The 19,143-nt window shown below is 36.2% G+C and overlaps 1 protein-coding gene and 1 long non-coding RNA gene across 2 annotated transcripts; one reads left to right on the top strand and one right to left on the bottom strand.

Annotated features, from left to right (window-relative positions):
- Positions 1-1,266: 1,266 nt before the first annotated feature.
- On the bottom strand, positions 1,267-8,723 carry LOC143459446 (uncharacterized). The gene is made up of 18 exons (XM_076956614.1): positions 8,506-8,723; positions 7,626-7,692; positions 7,303-7,513; positions 5,983-6,097; positions 5,488-5,631; positions 5,088-5,184; positions 4,787-4,978; positions 4,602-4,657; positions 4,359-4,521; positions 4,115-4,272; positions 3,937-4,025; positions 3,771-3,861; positions 3,487-3,615; positions 3,149-3,397; positions 2,878-3,025; positions 2,469-2,719; positions 2,046-2,307; positions 1,267-1,954 (listed from the first exon to the last, which is right to left on the bottom strand). The coding sequence occupies exons 1-17, from the start codon at positions 8,626-8,628 to the stop codon at positions 2,077-2,079; spliced, it is 2,514 nt and encodes an 837-aa protein (XP_076812729.1). The 5' UTR covers positions 8,629-8,723; the 3' UTR covers positions 1,267-1,954; positions 2,046-2,076.
- An 8,593-nt stretch (positions 8,724-17,316) lies between these two features.
- On the top strand, positions 17,317-18,611 carry LOC143459445 (uncharacterized). The gene is made up of 3 exons (XR_013117761.1): positions 17,317-17,897; positions 17,985-18,135; positions 18,335-18,611. It is a non-coding gene; the product is annotated as an uncharacterized LOC143459445 (long non-coding RNA).
- Positions 18,612-19,143: the final 532 nt, after the last annotated feature.

Below are 19,143 nucleotides of genomic sequence, written 5' to 3'. Positions count from 1 at the left end.
GTAACATGGACGTCTTTATGCTGTTGCCGTGCCAATGTTTTGTCAACGATAATACTAATGCACTAATGTTTATGCGTCAATATTATAAAAATAAATGAACGCCAATTAATTTGGCTAGCCTATGTATGTAGTCGGTACATTTTAAATTTTGTTAATCCCGAAAAATCCCAGGATTATGGAGTTAAAATCAAGGGATTTTTTATGTTGGTACCGAAATCTCAACCTAAGCTCTTACTTCTAGCAAACTGCTGTACAGAAAAAGGACAAAAAAATAAGGGGATTTTGTGGTAGCTTAGAAATGCAATTCGACTTTTCCTTACCGTAATTATATCTGTACAGGGACTTCCCTGAATACAAAACTTGCTTTAAAATAACAACTGTGTCTGTACCCAGAAGGTGCGGTTTTCATAGAACATCTAGAAATGTTTTAATAATAACCTACATTTAAAAAAGTTATCACGTAGAGAAAGGATCAAGTGGGATTCCTTAAATAAACTTTTTTAAACTAGTTCACGGCGACGGGTAGCTTTTCATCTTGAAAATATGATTTAAAACTTTAAAGCTATTGCTAAGCTGCAATCCTAGTTTTTCATAGATCGCCTGAAAATTTCTGCTGAACATAACGCTTTCATTCAGGATTGTTTGGAACCAAATCATTTTTCTGACTTGAATCAGTTTAAGGCATCATCTTCCTCTTTGTTAAACACTCTGTGAGAATCAGACCAGAGCTTTTAATAAAGAACAAGGTCGTTTGTTCTCTTATCCAATGAATCCAATCCAATCTTGGTGAGATACATAACTTTATGAAAGGTCTGGATTTCACCCATAAGTGAAACCAAATTTGAACTGGTATCGATAATTAATCTGTAGAGACAAAATTTTTGTTGTTGTTAGTCTTCATTATTGAAGGTCTTAAGTTTCTTTCAAGATATAAAACTGAATTATTGTTTAGGCTCCTGGTGCCTGAAATTGGTTACTGTATGTCATGGCTGTGTCAAACCTAAGTTTGGTTGATATTTTTTAACTCCTAATGTTGTGGTTACATTTATTATGGTTATAATTTGACTAGGTAATTTTGGACACTTGATTCAAATTAGAAAGTGTGAGTCATGGCAACACTGTTCCATTAAATATGAGACATCGGATTAAACTATGTGCAAAATGTATAAACCGTATTTCTTCAATAGTGAGGCATACTACAGATAACCAATTTATGCATAGTCTTTATAAACTAAAATATTAGCTAAGAACAGAGTTAGGCATACATGAATTATTTCCTTTTGTAATTCCAACACATCTTCTAATAAAAACAACGTGTTAACGATTTTCTGGTGCGACACAAAACAAAAAACGCACGTCCAAATAATTACCTTCTTGCCACTTAATTTATAATTTTCTCTTGATTACGAAATTATTTATAACGCACCAGCAATGAATGAGAAAAAAACAACTGGAAATAGAAAAACCTCGAACAGTTGAAAAAGAAAAGTAAAAGTTGTACAGCAGCAGCAAAACGGATAGAGCAATCTGATCATGTAACTTTGGTCAATAAACCACCTTAAGGTGCTCCATCCCCGCGGGCAGAAGCACGGAATATGATGAAATGTTCAGCACAATAGTAGGAAGAGAAAAATTAAAAAGACCAACAGTAGTAAGTAGTGCTTTTGTGATCAAAAGAACTAAAATTATTGCATAAAAACTAACAAAAATTTAAAACCTTCCGTTAGTTTGTTCGAATTGCTCAGAAAGCAATGTTCTCAATATTTATATAGGTTATTGTAATGGCAACAATTGCCATGTGGTGCAAAATGCATGATAAAAAGCGACGCATGATACTAAAACAATGAAACTACAGTAAAACCGAGTGTAAGGCGCAATTCGTTGATACGGGTGTGAGACGTAGGCAGGACAAATCGGACCAAAAAGAGAAGGCTTGAACTTTTGAAAATAACATCTAAAACAAACAATAACAAATTACATATAGTTTTGGCAGTTCAATAACTGTTGATTTCAAGTTTTATTAAACTTTGAAAAATCGAACGAACCTTGAACCTCGCATGTATAAACAATGCTTCTTTAGGTTTCATTGCTTCGTCTCCTTCTATACAACGCTGGTGCAAACGGAGATTGCTGTCCAGTTGAAATACGGCTAAGTATACCACCCAGACCGGGGGAATCAGCATAATGACCTCCCAGGCCTTGCGAGTGTTGCCCCACATACGCACCAGCTTCAGGGCTCGGCTCAGGCGAGGGCAAAAACTGACCACCATCTCGTCTCAATGCAGGCACTGGCGTTTGCGGATCACCCTGTAAATGAAAAAAAAAGTTTGTAAATGTCCATTTAAGTGTGCTGAAGAAACCTATTTGATACTGAATTTAGCTCCAATTACAATTTGTGTATAATTTCATTGCTTGCTAAAATCAAGTCGTAAAGACATATTTGATCTACATAACAACAAGAAACTCACGTTATGATCACAAGGAGAAAATAGGTTTAAAGCATACAAAAGTCTTCTTGTCATGCTGGCGTTGGAAGAAGCTAATTCACTATCACTTTCACTTGCAGATCGAGGACTGTCAGCAAGAAGGCTTTCTATCAAATTATTTCCTAAAAGCTGAAGTTGGGTTGGTGAATCAGCTCCAATACTTTGCTTTGCCGCAGCAATAGGTGTCAAACGAGAAGTCCAAGGTTTCGGTGCAGTACGCATATTTTCATTAGCTAAAAACAAATATTTGTTGTGATTTACCAACTTGCATGTTACAATTACCTCATTGTATATACAACAGATACTGCTAACAATACGACATATAGGCAAGTATTATTGTGTACCTGACAGTATATCAAATGTTACAGGGCAAATACAGGTGCTAACCCACCTTTGGCTACACTGGATCCAACACTATTAAAATGTGGACGAGGGATTCTGGAATCAAGCTCTCGCTGCTGGCTTGAATACAAACTAAAAGCTGACGACACATCCCTTGGCAATGACAAGGATCTTTCAAATCCAACGTGGGAAGGTTCCTGGGTAAATTAATAAAAACCCTTTAAACTTGCCTTCAAAATTGAGTTTTGGACTGACCCCGTTTATTATTCAAATTGCAGAAGTTGACCAATAAAATAGCATTAAAATATTTAACTATTTACTTTTCCCGATGCAGATGGAATTCTATAGGGTGAAAATCGGCCACTGGATGTTACTGGGTTTCCACAAGATTGTGAGAACGATCCATAAGCATTACTGGCACGTTGTTGGTATATTTCACCAGCAGTTTGGTCGTTTTGTTGAATTTGAGACAAGGGAAATCTCTGGACATTTGCTGACAAACTGGATTGACGATAGTGCATGTCAGTAGGATATCCTGTGTTAAGACCATCGTGATGATACCCGCCATTCTGTATCAAATAAAAACAATTAAAAACAAAAAGCAGCAGTAAAGTCATTCTTCTAAACGTCTAATTCTAATGTAACAAAAACAACTCACCTGGTATCGTGGATGTGGATTAACTTTGCTGGATGAGCGTTGTTCTCGGGGTTGAGATGATGGCAAGGATTGCTCAGATGCATTGCTCCCTTGACTGCCACTATATGCTGAATCACCACTTTCACTTCTCTGTCGATACAGTTAGACAGGAATCAGGGTTAGCTAGTACACAAAGAGTACACGACGTCACACTGACATCGGTTAAACGGCAGAACCAATAAGAAACTATTGAGACTAATTTCAGCATTTAGAACAAATGAAACCATTTTGTATGCCAAACATACTTGCGAATCTTCACGCAGCAAAGTCAGTGGATTGCATAAAGTCTGCACCAAACGATGATGAGAATCACAGCTTCCCATAACATTACTTCGACTAAAATGAACAAGGAAATGTATTATCCTGCATGCTGTACAATAAAATTTACTACAGCAGATGTTGTAAACTCACCTCATCTCAAAAGTATTAGAATAGTGATGTAAACCGTCAACTTTATCGTGACTTCCTAATGCAGGAGCAAACCCTGGTTGGTTTGGATCCTACCGAAAAGTTACAAGATGCTTTTAGACAACATAAAATAAAAATGAACCACAATAATTTTCTAGTATCATAGCCACAATCCACATACTTCTTGGCTCTTTCGCCTTGTAGGTTCAAAGACATCATCATCAGCTTTGGCACCAGAATCACACGATGACATACTTCCACTTCTATTTCTCAGCATCAAATGGGATGAAAAGGGATTCATTGTCTGGTGTTTTGCAGCATCCATCCACACAGTTTGTCCTAATACCCAAGAACAAGACTAATTAGTGCTTATAGCAGTTGGTCTTTAACAGGAATTTAATATTCTAGACAAGAAACAAGCAAACCTTGAACTTGTGGAATGTTGTGAGATCGTTCATTGGAATAGTGACCATGTGACCACATCATGCTCGTGTTTGGTTGTGTGCTTTGCAAGGCAGGTTTTGGAATGGGCTGATGCAAATTACTGTCCATTAAATGAGTTGTAACTGCACTGAGTATCGTTGGTGGCTGTAACAAAATTTTAACATTCACAACATGGAATTAAAAATGATACAGAATATTCAAACCAGCAAATATAGCAACCTTACATGTACATCTTGAGCAACACAAGTCCTTTCAAGTGGTAACAAGGATCCTGGCATATCTGAGAACATGCACGGAAATTGATATAAAACATTAGTTTATGTAATTATCTTTCAGAAGACAAAATTAAGGCTGCCACATAAAACATGCTCTTGAGATATTTGAAATGAAACCATAGCTAATCAGCCACCTTTTTTGTGAGATATCAAATTGAATCCATTGTTGTAAGACTGGTTGTTGTGATCTAAAAGATGAACGGGTGTGGGGAGAAGTCCACCAGATGGGTTGGCTCGCTGCAAATCTCTCGATGCTTTTAGAGCGTTGAGAACAACAATTCCACATGGGCCAGGCACACAGAAAGAAACGTTGAGAGAAAAATTACCTAAAATAAAAACAAATTATATACTAGATAAAGACAGCTTAAGTGTTGTTCCATTTTAAATTAAGCAATGAGAAATATTATGGTAAGATATTCTTCTGAAAATAGTTACCCATTCTGTATCCATTCATCCTTTTCCATGTCTTTTCACTTATTATGGCATTAGAATACTCAACAACTGCAAATTCACTGCTGCTGCAATTGGCAAGCTAAAAACAAAAATATAAGCTTCAAAACAAACAATCGGCTTTCGGAAACCTAGCGATATATCAACACCGTTATAAAACCATCATGCAAAAGATATCACATTTTGAGTTTGGTTTGCTTTGGTCATTAGCATAATATTGAATAAAATAAAATTGCTAAGAATTCTTAGTTAAGATTATTATTACAGAGTTTGGATTATTCTGTCATTGGGTTAAAGTAGTAAGTATTCCCCAAATAATCATACGCTCACAAGAATGGTACTAGCAATTATAGTTATTTAAAAATATTATGAAAATGCTTAAAACCTGGCTAAACTTGGGAGTTGCAACTGAGGAAAACAAGTTTGTCAGCAGGTAAGTATCTCTAAAAGCTGGCGGAAAATTTTCTACCAACAAACAAAGAGATGAAAGTCCAGAGTATTCAGATGGTATGGCGTCAAGCCAGTGAACCTGATAAATAAGACTTGAGATCAATTTCAATTTATAACAGTAATGAAGTAGGGTCATGAGTTTTTAATAAAAAAGCATAACATAATACGCTGGATATATTATTTTATTTATATAAATGGTATATTTAACTTCACAAAACTCTTCTGCTTGGAGTGAGTATAGGAGCTTCTACTGTAATTGCTTGGCTGATAATGATATGTGAAGCTACAGCTTAACATGAAGTCACCAATAGCACAAACCTTAGGGGAAATCTGTATAGTCTGATACCTTCTAACAAAAAGGTGAGGAAGGCAAATAGTATTCTACCTTTGAAATCAGTGCAAATTAAATTAAATGTACATATCGTATCACCTGCAACGTATTAGAATCAATTCTAAAACCATTTAATTGGTTTTTAGCTTTAATAGAGGATTCCTTGCTGGTGAATTCCACACAGCCATACCCTTTACTCTCTCCAGTGATTTCGCTGTTGCATGAAAAATAAACAACATTTAAAGTCGTAAAGATTAGATACGTTAGTATGGGTAACATTTCCATGAACTCCATCTTGGTATGTGGAAGAGAAAAAATACCACAATGCAAAAAGCAGTAAAATTATAATTGACATTATTTATACCTAATGTAACATTATATACATTGCATATTAATTATCATAATCATGTGAAACATTGCATTAATACTGGTACTAATTTACAAAACACTGACAATGTGAAAAATAAACCATACTATATATGCTGTGTGACATATACCATGTAAACAAATACTGTAGATATGTTAGGACAGTTCTGTTTTATTCACCATTCCTGGAATTGAAATTGTTTGGGGTGGCATCTGAGGAAATACTATTTTCTAGTTTTTCAGTGTTTTGAGGATTTCATTGGTTGTGGAATAGGGGGACTCCCCAAATTATCCTTTTACTTATCAATCAGATCTTTTCTCTTAACAGAAGATGATGAAAAGTTGAAGCTAATTTCAAAATGAGCATATGATTTTATTACAGATTTTGCCAAGCAACTTGGGACCTTTTAATAATGCCTACAGCCAATGTTCCCTCTAATCTGCGCGCGTGCGCAAATGCGCACTGTTGACACGGTCTCCGCGCACAGAAAATCTGTGTTGCGCACAAGAAAATAAGCCAACCTGAATTAAAAATAGAATAAACGCATAATAATGGCCACAGTGCGCACGTGGCACGTCTGATGTTGCTCACAGTGGTCCAAGGGACCGCTCAGGGAGTTAGTGTGTTTGCTCAGACTCGTGAAAATTTAGAGGGAACATTGCCTACAGCTATACAGTTTGTGTCATATAAACAACGGAAATCATTGATATATTACCACAAAATCAGCAACATCTGGCTTTAATGAGCTAGAAAAGGCATCATCTGTAACTTTTTTCACAAGGGCCAGACTACCATGACCACTGACTAGGACTAGGTTGGACGCTCACTATGTTCAATAGGCTACAATGCGATAAGTTCATTTTGTGGCACAGTGAGGCGGGTCAAACAATCTAATGTAATTAGTCGGATCCGGCCCGTGGGCCACAGTTTGATAACTCTTGAGCTAGAAGATTCATTGCAAAAGCGTCTCAGACTTTCTCAGACACTGTCCCACACCTTTTCAATTTCAGGAACAATGAAAAAAATGAAACATTTATAAATATAAATTTTACCTCTGCACTAAAAAACATCGTTCTGGAGTTCCAAAGGGAGTAATTAAACTTAAGAATTGATCATATGTGTAGGAGAGTGGAAGTTGGGTAATGCATAACATAAAATCGCACGATGCGAGTGAAACAGATAAATACTGCCCTCTAAATTGTTTTCCATTAAGCTCTTGTATGCATTTAGCAGCAGACGCACCATCAAGAAGTACAGCTTTACCTACATATATAATAATACCAGTATCAACATTGACCATTATGGTAAAATATCACTTTAGAAAGCAAGGAGAATATCAGCATTTCGTTGCTGTACAATGGCACACTAAACTTACATGATTGACTGTTTTTGTCCACATGGATTTGTTGATAAAAGTACGGTTTCAACAATTCCAGTATGTCCTGTAACAAGTATAAATCACACTGTTAGTTCATCTGCACATAAGAAACTGGAACTTTCTTCAGAAAATCTCATAACTGCAAAAGTACTTCAGTGAGTCCGAAGACTGGATTCAACTCTCAAGCACTATAAGCAACTTCTACTTCTGTAAATAAACTTCGAAATGTCTAGTTTAACCCATTCAAATTAGTGATGAATAACAATACATAAACCTATCAATTTGTTCATTCTTGTTTCTTCCAAATGCTTGTTCCCCATACATAATTAAAACTATGCCTGGGCCTAATTAACTCAATGAAAATGAAACGAAACAATAATTTGCATTTAAGCGTTTTGCACAGTAACTTGGCGATTGAAAAGTGCTTAGATACGTAGGCCAATCGTATATGAGAGCATCTTTAGTGAAGACCATTTGCTTTAACTATGCTAAGAAACTCGTTAATGTTTACAGTTTAAATGAAAGTAGGCATATTTTTCTTGGGACAAGTTGGAAAGGTAGGCCAGGTTACTTCACAAAGCACATTGTGATAATGCAATACACAACTACACAACAATGATAATGTTGTGGGAATCTTATGTTCTCACAATGGGGAAATCACAAAACTTTAATCTGCCCCGGCCCATTTTTTCATTTTCTTTTGAAAAATCGACAGGCCATTATGATGACATGCTAAAAATTGCAATTTGCATTTTAGTATTATTTTGGGCTGCAAGCTTTACCATACTTAAGACAAGATGACAATTTGCACCCTGATTTTATATATAAATATATATGCACATTTAACTATAGCACTTTATGTTTTAATTGGCCAAACCTGTGTTAAAACACCACTTGGAATGTTTTTTATAGAAATTCTTCTACATTTTTTGTTGAACTCTAACTTTGATGCTTCCAACAGTTGAAAGTCTTTTGAAGCAGCAGTTGAATGCATTTGCATTAGATCCCAATTTATTATTATTGATTCCAGTGAATAGTTTATTTAAATACACAACTTAAAAGTTAAACCTTGGAACTGAAAATGAAATTAAACATTACTGTACTTTAATTGCAAGAAGTGGCTTGAGCATTGCACCATCTACACATGTAGTGACTGTTCCGAAATGAATATGATTTGTACAAGAACAAGTCCTGCATCAAACACCTTGAAACAACTGAACTATGAATTCCTTCATTTTCTATACAAAAATATGTTTTCTATCTGGAGCTTCATTCTGATTTGTTCTTGTATCATTAAGCGATCACTAATATAAGTTTAAATACATTTACAAAAAATAAATGGGTTGACATTTAAGAAATAAAACTAACATTAGACTTTAACAATAAGCTTAGAAATATTTCACCTATTGTAAGAAAGCAGCTAGATTAGATCTAGGTTTGTATTTTGTTTAGTAACGACATAGTTAAAAATAAACTTAGTCTAACTCCAGTGTAGTTTTAGTTCCAGTGGCAATTGAAACGATTTCTTCATTCAAAATTAGCCTTTAATAGTGTGGGTGGGTTCAGAGTTGGGCAATAAGGCTGGAATGAATTTACAATAACTCGAGTCCAAGTCTTTATCATTAAGATTCAGATGGGGAATTTGGAGTCAGTACGTGATCTTGCATATTGAAGGTAAAAGTGGTGCTTTAAGCGGCATTTACAAGGAATAAAACTTAATTCATTTTTGCATTAGAAATCAATGCATCACTCTCTAACTACAGTTCCACGGTAATATTACAGAATCTCGGTTTAGAAACTACAAGATTGTCACAACGTGCGCAAACTTAGACAGTGCCACGTCCTAGCTTGTAAAGTCTAATTTATTTACGATATAAAGTCCTGTTTAAGCTTAAAAGTAATTGTACGCTTTTACTTAATAAAATTGTGTGGAAATGTCAACGCAACAAAACTCATACATTTTTGGGCTTTGGCAAAGTCTCCGAAGTAAAAACTTTTTTGTTTATTAATGGGCACATTAAATTGTGGGTTAAAATTTATATATGCCATGAAATACTACAATTGCTTATACACACATCTTGTTCTTGATCGCATCTGCTTAACAACATGCTGCGTGTTGTTATGTTGAACCCTGCAACTGCAACCCTGCTTATAGTGCATTCTGCGTGAGGAACGTGGTTTCTTCTCTTTGCCTCTTTCTTCTGGAGCCTGTTTTTCTCTTTTAACTTCTTGGCGAGCGTTGTGTTCTCTGCGCAAGGCACTTGAGAGAAAGATTCCAAATCAACCGCTAACAAACCAGATAACCGTGTGGTAAAATACGATTTATCACATCCGATTTTATTTTGTCTTTTTACTTCGCTTTTGAAGACATGGTAATTTAGCACAGTTGCAAATCTTTTTGCTGCACAAAGAACGGTGCAAGTTTTCCATTGCCACTAAGCACTGCAATGTGATTGTTCTTTTCTAAAAATTCGACAGTGATGGAATGACAATGCAGAGTCTAGTATAGCCAACACGAGACACTTTTTGCCGGGAACTGCACGTTAAACTGCATTCCCGAGAAGGTACTGTTTATATTACAATGATCAGTTTAAACAAGGATGAAAAGTCAAAGCGAAACACTTCAACGCTAAAGTAACCATGATAAACAATCTACATCATTTTACCAAGGAATTAAGTCAAATTGTGGTAAAGCTGCAAAAACTTTCATTGTGCCAAGCCTAAACATAACTATGCTGAGAAAGCTGCGTTGCAAACAAGTGAGCTTTAATGTCAGCCAAAAGCAATTCAATTGCGTTTTCAGTCAACGAATTTCAACAACACGACAAACAGACTTCAACTTCAACTTTTGTCATTTTAAGGATGCAGAGGTGCGTTGTTTATCATACCCATGGTAATTTGGTCGATGAAACGTAAAATGTTTGACCTGACTTTAAGTCTGGCGTATAAGCTACCTCACATTGCTTGGCTCGATATTTTTGTCTTGAAAAGGGGCTTATATGCGCATAAATACGTGGTTCATATCGCATTCATTTACCATATATACTCAAGTATAGGTCCACCTCATGTATGGTCAATCCATACTTTTTCATTTAAAATCGAAGGGAATTTTATTCTCTTGTGTCTAAATCAACTAGCTTATTCCCTAGCTTGCCAGTACTTGCGTAGCAATTGCATAACTGTAAACTTCAGCAGCACTTCTTTAAGACAAGCCTAAAGAACTCGCGTGATGCAAGACATATTCGTCTCGTTCATGAAAGCGTCACGTGATATTCGTCTCATGCAAGCAGCAGGAGTGCAAGTTGTTGTGAAGTTAGTAATTCGAAATGGCCAGTAAGCGCAATAAATTCACGACAAAGGTTAAGGTTAATGTCTATGTTCATTAATTAATTATAAGGCCTATTAAACACTTTCAAAGCACCTATCGCTAAGTTATAGAAATATGGTAATGTGAAGCAAATAACCAGCACAAGAAAAATATTTGATGATATGTTTGTTGTAACAAATAAAATTAGTCTAGAAAAAGTCAAAAAACTTAGGATTATTAAACCATCTACTTTTATCCATTTCGGGAGGATATTTGTACTAAAACTGGAGCAACGAGCAGATAACTTTTATAAATAGAGCGCTTGTGGTTTTGCTCCAAATTTGAAAAAAGAGCATCGCTCATAATAAAGGGAGTTGAGCACACATGTGCCCAGCTCTGGGTTTGATGCAATGGAAATGAAATTGGTTCTGTTGCCAGGTAGAGACTTGAAATCTAGGGTAGAGTAAGAAAAAAAAACTGAGTTTTGTTAAGAGTAATCGGCGGTTAGGTCAAAATAATATGTATGCAAAAAGTCGATTTAAGCTATTTAAGGCAGCAACCTTCATCCTTTTTATACCAAGATCAGTTTTATGCATATTGATTGTTGTGCAGACTTGCAAATGTAGTTTGAACAGATAACAATAAGACAGGCACAAATTTCTTGTTACGCTAACTCAAGTCCAACCTTATGCAATGTTATTTTGAATTTACCTGAAAATTTTTACCTAACGTAACCATATACTTTTAGTGACGTGCTTCACCTTTATAGCAAACACTCAGGTTCTTTGTGAAAAAAACACCATCAAAAACCACTAAAACACACTCAGAGAAAGTGTCACAAACTTTCATGAGTCTTTGTGTAGTTACCATGCCAACATGCGTATTAGTTGCATTGCATTTTGACGTTTTTAGACGCAAATTTAGATGTATTCCACAATGTGTTTTTAGATGTATTCCACTCATAGTGTGCCATTCTTGTGCACATTGCGTGAATTTTTGTTAATATTTTGCTGATATGCCACTTGTGATGTTTTCTATACATGTACACGGTTTATGCCATTACCGGCAAATTTTTCCCAAGCATGTTACGCAATTCGCGAATTTGAATGTTGGCTCATACTTACAGTTGATTGCGCTGTGGTTTTGTGGACAAGAGGTTTTCAAAAAAAAAACAATATATACTTTTACTACGATATATGATGAGCAATATTATTTCCTATGATTCCATATGCGAGTTGATTTCATTACAACCTTGAAGTACAAATGTTGGTTATATTTAACTAGTCATATAAGCGGGGAGAGCTCCACAAAAAGAACTTGGCATGAAAAAAAGCGTAACTCCACCGAGGCTGCATATCTTGATCTTGCCAAAAGAGCATTATCGTCTTGGACATTGTTTTATCACAATGCCTTTTGATGCAACTAGATGTAAATGATGTTTGGTGCCAGGCGAGATTTTACGGCATCTCAGGTGTGCGGCTGTCATACTCTGCAGTATGGCCCGACCCAGAGAAATCGCTCATTCTTTATCTCCCTGTATGTAGTTTGGCGTAACCGGCTAGCCATTTACCAAAGTAGCTTTTTCCAAAATGAAGAACCGGCAGCTGGTGAAATAGACACTGCTTTTAGAAGGCTAATTTTACAAATGGACAATAAAAATATAAAAAAGTTTAAATTCGGCTGTCTTATTAAGCTTCTAACCTAACTAGGCCTATATGAACGGTAACAATTTGGAAATAACCAACAACTTAAATTTAAAACTATTAATGTCTAAATCATGGAAAAAAAACATTATATAGGAAAAACGATAATAGCAAACTTATTTAGCATTGCAAACAAAATTAAAACATTTGTGCTAGCCTAAGTTCAGAAAGTTAAGGCAGTTGACCATACATTAGGCTTATGTAAACCAGCACACTAAAGCAAACTACCGTTACTAGCCTACTACTCATACCTAAAAACAAAACAAAACCCTAAATAGTAGATTTTACAATGTAAGACGTAGCCTAACTTTGCAATTAATTTTGATCTAACTCAATGGACCGTGCCATTTAACTGGTCTTTCAAAACATGCCGCCCACGAAGAATAATCTCGAATCAGCAGACATAGCATCAAGCACTCAAAAAAGAAGAACTTGTTGGAATCAAAATGTGCAAAGAATCCGGAGACTTAAGATGTTTGGTATGTGTTCCATATTTAAAAGATACTAAATAATAATATTATATAGCAGTTAGTATGTTTTACCTATCTAGTTACCGTTTTCGACCAAATATGTTACTCGAAGTTTGCAAGACTAAGTGCACAGTAAGTGGCGGCGCCAAGTTAGAAAAGGGGTCTATAGACCCCCCCACCACCACCACTTATTAGTTATTACTATTGCTAAATACAGGCTAATTCTATTAAAGACATAATTGAATTTTTATGAAAAAAATTATGCTCGTTATTAAGAAAAGTGTTTTAGCATTAGCAAGGCAGCATTATTCGAAATCAGCGGTTAAGAGAGATGGCTTACAATAATGTGGTCTGGTGTTCTGTGTCCGATACTCAGCAGCGCTACCGCTGTAATGCCCTTAGGCTTAGTGTTAACTCTTTGGTAGAATAGAAGCAAGTAAGGTACCACGAAAATGATCTAGAGTTTACGGCAGTTGCACGGTGCTCATTGCATCTAAGGTTAGTTATAAAAAGTTTTAGTTGAATTTGTATCCTGAGAGCGATGTTGTGGGTGATTTGAGATGGCAGAACTGGACAAGTAACCTTGACAAAAGTCAGGTCATGTGGAGTTTTGTTGACGCCGACCGACTCTTGATGTCGCCTACCGATCAGGGATCGTTGCAAAATTATCAACATGATAGTTTTGCAAGATTTGCTTTAGCTTACATCAGACTGGAAAACTAGCCAATCAACAAATCAAAAAAGTTTAAATTAAATGGCCATTTTAGTTATTCATATTAATTTTTTCTACGTGAGCTCCCCGTCGTCTCCAAAAGTCACGGGAACCAGAGCAGAGGGTCCGCATGCCGCTCCGAAGCCGTGAGTTGCTAACCTATGGTTTAGCCCAGGGGTCAGCAACCCTTCGTATGCAGTGTACCAGTTTATTAATAATGTCAAAATATCAACAACTCGCGTGCCAAACATTTTTGTAAGGCATTTTTTACATTTTCTTAAGGTGATATAACGTGCACCGGTGGCAGCAAATTTCTGCTCTCAACCTCAACAAAATTACTCAAACAGTATAAGTTATATGATCATGGCCAGCACGTTCATACATTTGAAAAAAGAGAAAAAGTAAATGGCGACCGCGACTTCTTAAATTGTTTTTTGAAACGACGAGATTGTTCCGCCGTATAGGGTAATTAATACACAGGGTAATACACTTCACGCCAAATAATTCTGTTTAAATTTCTCCCACTTTAACGCCGAATCATAAAACCGTAAAGTGCCTTCTCAATATTAAGTCACTTACCTCACAAGCCAGGTTGTAATAAAAAATATAATAAAACGGTTTGATTGAATTAAAACAATTCACGAACAGGTAGATGTAGCACGATCCAATAAACACGGTAAAAAAAATTACGACTTGCTTGTTCCAGCGCCTAATAGCATACAATAACTTAAAATTTCTTTTACGAGCCATTTTAATGATTAAATAAGAATAAAACGAAAGCGTTTCTTGCTTCGAGTAAGTATGGCTCGAAATGCCCACACAGCAATCTTACAGATAAACAACATAAGCAAGGAATAGAGCATCACGCTATAAAGTACTTGGTTATAATTTAAACAGCACACGTTATAGATCACACAACTTGGCTGATACTAACTGACAAGTGCCCGATTGACATCACGCACCACATCATATATGCATATGCAAAACCAACCACTCATATCATGGATGAAATATCCAAACGGTAAATACATCAAAAAACGATAAAGACTATGCAAAGGAACCGCATAAAAGAAAACAGATTTAGTCACATCCGCAGATAAATCTTTTACCCACAAGTGCAATGTTCCGCAGTATTTAGAATTTTGCAGGGTTTTTTGTTTGGTTTAGAATTTTATTAAACTTTTATCTGTTTGTTCGAAAAGCCAGAGCGTATACCTAATACTTTTGTCCAATATTTCAAAAAAGAGAGGAATATGTTCAGATACAATGCCAAAAAATTCCAATGTGCCCGCCGTAGTCTTATAAAATTTTACCAAAATTTTTGTACTCACCAAATTTTGTTTTACCTTAAGATAGCTATTTACCCAACTTGGAGTCGTTTTCAGTATTGCGCGTTAGTTATTTCGAGCATATAAGTTTTCTTTTGAAAAGCAAAACACTTACAGCACTTGCCCTTTTTCTGTAAAACGATAGAAAAGCATTGTATCGCACTTGCCTGCAATATAACTTATGCTTGAATGCAAATAGCATGCAAGTAAAGACGTCTATTGAACTTTATCAGAATAATAGTGGCACCACGCTTGAAAGCAACCTTTATACTATAGAATGATCTCTGAAATTGAATAGGTATAGACCAATGCTAAGGTCGACTCGTTCTAATTGCAACAGTGTGTGGAACGTTTTTATTTCCGTCACATCCTCTTCATGTAGATGTTAGTAATAGCAAGATCTTACACCTTATTTGTCCTTAAACATGAGCGCAGTCAATTCTAACCAGTAAGATATAACAAAGGAACCTTAATGTAAAAGTGTAAGGTATTATAACCGATTTCATATGATTGCTACGTTCAACTTGCATGCCTTAGGATATACAGTAGCTTGGGTACATTTATGAAGGTAAGTGTGCATTTAAACTTGGTATGAAGATTAGGAGCATTATTTAGCTACTCCAACTTTATTCCAGAACTGTTTGCCATTTTGATAAGATAAAACAGGTGAATTAGAATCAAACTAGTGAATTAAACTAAAATAGCCTATTATGAAATGACTGTAGTTTGTGATAATAAGGGCATATTACAGTATAAAGATCGAATACAGTGTAGATTTTCTGTTTTTGGAAGTCTTCTTTGCGAAGCATAATATTGCGTACCAATAACTTCCTGTTTTCCGTTTTAAGTCGTAACATTAATGTCGTGCCTGCGTATCTTGCGTGCATTATTATCATACACAGTTGTTCAATGCATTAAATCTACTAAGATCAACGCTGTAACATTGACGTCTTTATGCTGTTGCTGTGCTAATGTTTTGTCTGAATGTAATTGTTCAAAGAAACTTCAATATAATCAATATATACAGGACAGTTGTCATTTCTGTGTAACCATTGTTAAATTCAATTTGAAGTAGTTCGGTGTTAAGATAGACAACTTTATTGTCATCTTCACAAGACAATAAGCCGTAAAGGTGAACATTTAAATCTGAGGGTAAGAAAAGCAGACGACGACCTCATGATACTCATATATCATCACCCGCAATAAACATTTCAACAAGTAATTAATGTAGTGGAGTGGGTCAACCTCTCAAGTTCAGGTGCCATATACCCACTTTTCATTACAAGTTTTAGAATTGTCAATAAGCGTTTTAGAGATGTGGTCTACCCATACGCGACAGATTCTGTGTTAAGATGAATGCAACTCGCCTTTCGATAAGTAATATGCGGTGAAAGATGCCAAATATTCAATTAAATGTATTCACGGGAGATGAAATCTTAAACGTGGCGCCTATGTGCAAATAGGCGGAGTGCAAAAATTGTAAAATCACATTGAATTTTCTTATAAATAGGTGCAGTGTTGTGTGATAAACCAAATAGCAATTTGGCAAATAAGTACACAAGATAACACGGAAAATAAGAAGAAGGTTAAAATTTTTTATTGGTAGCCTACTGTACCGTATCGAGCCGGACTCCTGTAAAACGCTTAAGGGGTCAGGACCCAACTGAATGAGATAGGCTTTTCAATGCAAAGTACATTAAATCAAGACGCTACTGTCGCAAATTCACATCATAAACCTACACTGAATTTTGGCTTGCAACGACATCTAGGTTATGACTATCTGCAGTCTTAATTTGGACAAAATCCATGTACTCAGTTTTCTATAACAGCTACCTAAACTTTACAGCAACTTTTAAACTTAAAAATTTAGCACAAATTCTCCAAAAAAGCATAAACTCAAACCCACAAAAAATGTACAAGTTAGCCTAGACCTGCGACCAGCTACCGCCAAAATAACAACAAAACTTGTTCACAGCGACGTCACATGCGCATTGGACCGGAAAATTTATTACTTTTTTTAATATGACGCATTGAGTACGAACACGTAATAATCACTGTGTTGCCGGCTCAAAATTGTCTTTATATAGGGTATTGAGCCCTTATAGCCAAAAATTTATTATGAATGTAAAACTCAGTTTTTAGGCTTACTTAACTTGCTAGCTTGTCTTTGGGCTAGGCTATTAACTAAAATTTGATTGCACACTTTCCAGAAATACTTTTGGCTGGCTTTTTTGTATTTAACGGCGTTTAATTCTTTGTTTATTCATTTTATTTGCAAAACTGGTAGGACAGTTATTGTTTTCGTGCTATAATGAAGTGTACGTATTTTTCTGACAGAATGGATGCGTTTTAAGTTAATAAAAGCATAAAGCACTAATATTTTATTAAAATGTACGCAGACAAACGATGAAAAAGCCGATAGAAAATTTAACAAAGGACATGGTTCGGCTGGCTTCTAACGAGTCTTGTCTCTCTGGATTAGCACAATGACCGATAACGGAATGGTAGCATCAACTTTGACGGCCAGGGGCTGGGCAATCATTGACTGACATATATGCTAGTAGTACATAAATCAATTTTACCGCTTGCATGTGATTTGCAAGTAAGTCATTTGCGGCTTTGCGTCGATCCATATCGCTTCATTTTAGAGCCAGCCGACGTGAACATTTCAAGTTAGTGATGCAACCATCATCAATACTGTTTTGGCCATGATGTTTTAAAAATTGCCTTTACAGGCTTTGGGCATTAGGTACTACAATAGTTGCTATGGTTATTTTTGTAAGTTTCTACTACTGTTCCGCCTAAAGCATGCTATTTCAATGGCCCTTTGTTTCAGAATTTCCGTCTTCGACGAGCGACTGCATCCATTTTGTTGCTGGGAAGCCTGACTGTAAACGAAAGCCCTATGCATCGCAAGCCATTGGTACTGCTGATGGCGCTACCAAAACCATTGTTTCGACATAAAGCTGCAAGCTGCAATCGACCAGGTATTTTGTTTTCAAAATGGCTGCCTGTCGGCAGCGTTTTCGAAAATGTATCGTTTACACTTTTGCATTTTTTGGTGTTTTTACCTCAACATATTACACCCAAAATTCATTGATTGAAGTATTTGGCAACGGTCTGTTTGCAAAGCAATTACGATTTGTCATTTAGTACAAGACGTATTTTGTTGTTGTTCCATAACAGTGGTCGCGATTTACCACGGCGAACGAAAGAAAACCGTCGACATTCATTCGCTGTGATCATCTTGCAGGCCGGCTAAAACAGCTTCTGTTGCGTTGTTTAGCAGACTTGTCACAGTTTGAAGATCCTTTTCAAGTGATTTTCGATGCAGGCTTCGTACTGAGCAAACAACCTCGACTGAAAATGGATGGCAAACTTTTTTCGCGAACGTGCTTTCATCGCGCTGCTAGTGTCTTCTTTTGTAAAGAACTTACCTATGCAAAGCTTTCGAAAACGCCGACCAAGGAGTTGAAAGGTATGGAAACAGCTTGTCTCACGTGTTACTGGTTGTTCTTGAGTTGATTGCATTTGCTTGGAAAAGCCGTTAAAAACCTTTAAATCGTTGTCAGTTGTGAGAACGTTAACGACCAAGCCATCCCTTGCAAATCTTTGGCAAGCTTCTCCCCTACGTCGCGCTCCATGTTGATTTACAAAACGGAAATAAATACGATCGCAGTTTTTATGTTACCAGTAGGTGTGTCTTGTCTATATTACTGCTAGACGTCGTCTTCCTACGACTTTCCTGCGAGCGCTCCTAAGATAATCTGGCAACACATAAAATCGCCTTTTTGCCAGATCCTGCTAGCGTATTGTTGAATTATAATCTTGTTCCAGGCTTCCTGCGTTTCGCCATGTCGTACACAACGCATAGATTTTCAATGGGACTAAATTACTTGTGGCTGGTCCAGAATTTTAACCTTAATTGATGTCTTTTAACCAATTAAGGATGTCTGTGCTCGAATGGCCACCTAGCGGTTAGTGTAAATTTGCTC

The sequence above is a fragment of the Clavelina lepadiformis genome, chromosome 5 (genome assembly GCF_947623445.1).
Source record: "Clavelina lepadiformis chromosome 5, kaClaLepa1.1, whole genome shotgun sequence".
Classification (NCBI taxonomy): domain Eukaryota; kingdom Metazoa; phylum Chordata; class Ascidiacea; order Aplousobranchia; family Clavelinidae; genus Clavelina; species Clavelina lepadiformis.
The sequence above is the reverse complement of the archived record's forward strand: the minus strand, read 5'-3'. Positions and strand labels throughout refer to the sequence as shown.